Genomic DNA, 2,095 nt, shown 5'->3' with positions numbered 1-2,095 from the left:
AAGGGGCTGGGGTCTATATTTAGCCTGGCAGCAGCGTCCACATTGACGCTGGTGAAGGGCAGGCTTTTCTCCCTGCCCCTTCTGCCTGTTGTAGCATGTTCAACCTACTCACACTGGTTCTGTCCAGCTGTGACAGGTGACAATGCAACCTGGCCACACAACTCATCCTGGGGCAAATCCTACACGTGTTCCAGAGTGACCACATGATGCCCATCAGCAGCTCCTGGGGTGGGGAGGTCACCATGGCAGGAGCTGGGAGGGGACACAGCAGTGCTGGCAGCTGACTGCACCCACTGCAAACCCACAGTGCTGCCTGGGGGCTGTGAGCAGGGTCCCCATGGCTGCCACCACGGCCGGACCACACAACCAACCCATATACATGGCTGGCCCCATTGCCCCAGCATCACCTCTTCTTGCAACCCTTGTGGCAGCCCACAGCTGTAGGATGCAGCCAGCCAGCCAGCCTGCTGTTCACTGCTCCAGTGTGGCTGCCATGGCACCCCACTCCTCCTCCTGGTGCAGCCCAGGATTGAGGTGTCAGCACTGGGCAGCACCAGTACCTGTATTCAGTCCCAGCTGGGGAACAGGAGCTCCCTCAGTGTCTCCAGCCCTGTCCTCCTGGGGCATCTCCATTCCCAGGGGAGCTCAGCAGTCCCAGCAGGCACTGTTGGCTCTCCTCACACACACATCATGGCTTTGCCTACAGCCAGGGTTTGGGAACTGTTCCCCCAGCAGTGCCCCAGTGTTCAGCTCTGACATTTACCTTCCTCTTGGGCAGACCAAACCACAGACACTTGTGTGCTGTATCCTGCCCCCCTGGGCTCAGCCCTTACCCTTTATGTTCTCCTCTCATTACTTCAGGCAACTTTTTGCCTGGCAGCCCTGGGAGCTGCAGCCAGGCTATGCCCCCATCCCAGCAGGTTCCTGGCATGGTGTAACTGGGTGGTCCCACAGGTTCCCAGGTGCCTTCAATGAGGGGGGGCCATTCCACATGGCTCTGCTGCAGGCACACAGCCAGCTCCACATTGCTCCAGCAGCTTCCCACCAGCCCCTCTGCCCTGCCAAAACCTGCCCTCGCTGCCAACCCAGCAGCGTTGAACCGGGTGAGACCGAGCCCGGCAATCCAGGCTCAGCAGCCACGGGGCATGGAAACCCAAGAGCTATAAAACAGCTGGGCCGTAACAGCTGATTAAATGCTTGATGATCTTTAATTAACCTTTTACAAGCTATTTGTAATTTGTATTTATGTGTTTTGAGACAAAGTGCCCCCAGCCATGCTTCCCTCCCCATCCAGGCAGGGCTGCTCAAAGGGAGCTGTCCCTCCTCAGTCGGGCCCCCAGACCCTCAGGCCCCAGTGCTGCCTACACTGCATGGGGTTTCTAATAGAGTATTTTAAAGCCTGGACTTAATTTGTTTCAGGTGGAAGGGGGAAAGCTGGTGCTGTCCCAGGAGCACCCGGACCTGGCTGAGGTGAGGGCTGGGGCTGACTTGCTCCAAGGGGCTCAGGTGTTTGTCAAGTCCCTACAGCAACACCCCCAAAAGTGAAGCTCCTCGAACCATTCCCATGGGGGGATTTACCCTTTTCCATGCCACACTCCCCACTGGGCCTTGCTGATGCTGCCCAGGGTGCTCTCAGCTGGGCCCTGTGGGGAGACAGGAGGGTCTGAGCCCTGGCCAACCCCAACACACCCACACTTGGCACCACTCACCGCATCGGGGGTCCTGTGAGTCGTAACACCACTGCCCTGCAGGAGAAAGGAGAGCTCAGGGCAGGTGATGGAGACAGGCACCCTTTCCCAAACCCACCTATGGCCATGCCCAACCCCCCGACAATGAGGACATCCCCCAGTGCAGCCCGGGGTCCCGCCAACACTGGTGTTCATCACGGTTATTTTTGGCGCTTGTGTTTTCACACCCTCCCTGCCTCCCCCACACGCTTCACAGGGAAACCTCCCTCAGTATCGCTGCTCCAAGGCAGCCAAACCTCCTGTTCACTGTGCTCCTTCCCCAGCTCTCGAGGAGCCATCCCCCCTTTTCCATCCTGGGCAGGCAAGGCTCACCCCACAGCAGGGGCGAGCGGGAACCGAGGAGAGCA

The 2,095-nt window shown here is 58.9% G+C and overlaps 1 protein-coding gene across 1 annotated transcript in view; it reads right to left on the bottom strand.

Moving 5' to 3' along the window:
- LOC102041621 (carbonic anhydrase 15-like) overlaps nt 1-1,816 on the bottom strand; it is a 4,910-nt gene extending 3,094 nt beyond the window's left edge. The window contains exons 1-2 of the mRNA XM_005421542.2: nt 1,807-1,816; nt 1,710-1,745 (exon numbers count right to left, since the gene is read on the bottom strand). Of these exons, the coding sequence (XP_005421599.1) occupies nt 1,710-1,745; nt 1,807-1,816 (46 nt within the window). The remainder of the gene's footprint in view (nt 1-1,709; nt 1,746-1,806) is intronic.
- Nucleotides 1,817-2,095: the final 279 nt, after the last annotated feature.

Source organism: Geospiza fortis, unplaced genomic scaffold (genome assembly GCF_000277835.1).
Source record: "Geospiza fortis unplaced genomic scaffold, GeoFor_1.0 scaffold408, whole genome shotgun sequence".
Classification (NCBI taxonomy): domain Eukaryota; kingdom Metazoa; phylum Chordata; class Aves; order Passeriformes; family Thraupidae; genus Geospiza; species Geospiza fortis.
This window is presented reverse-complemented; position numbering and strand designations above follow the sequence as displayed.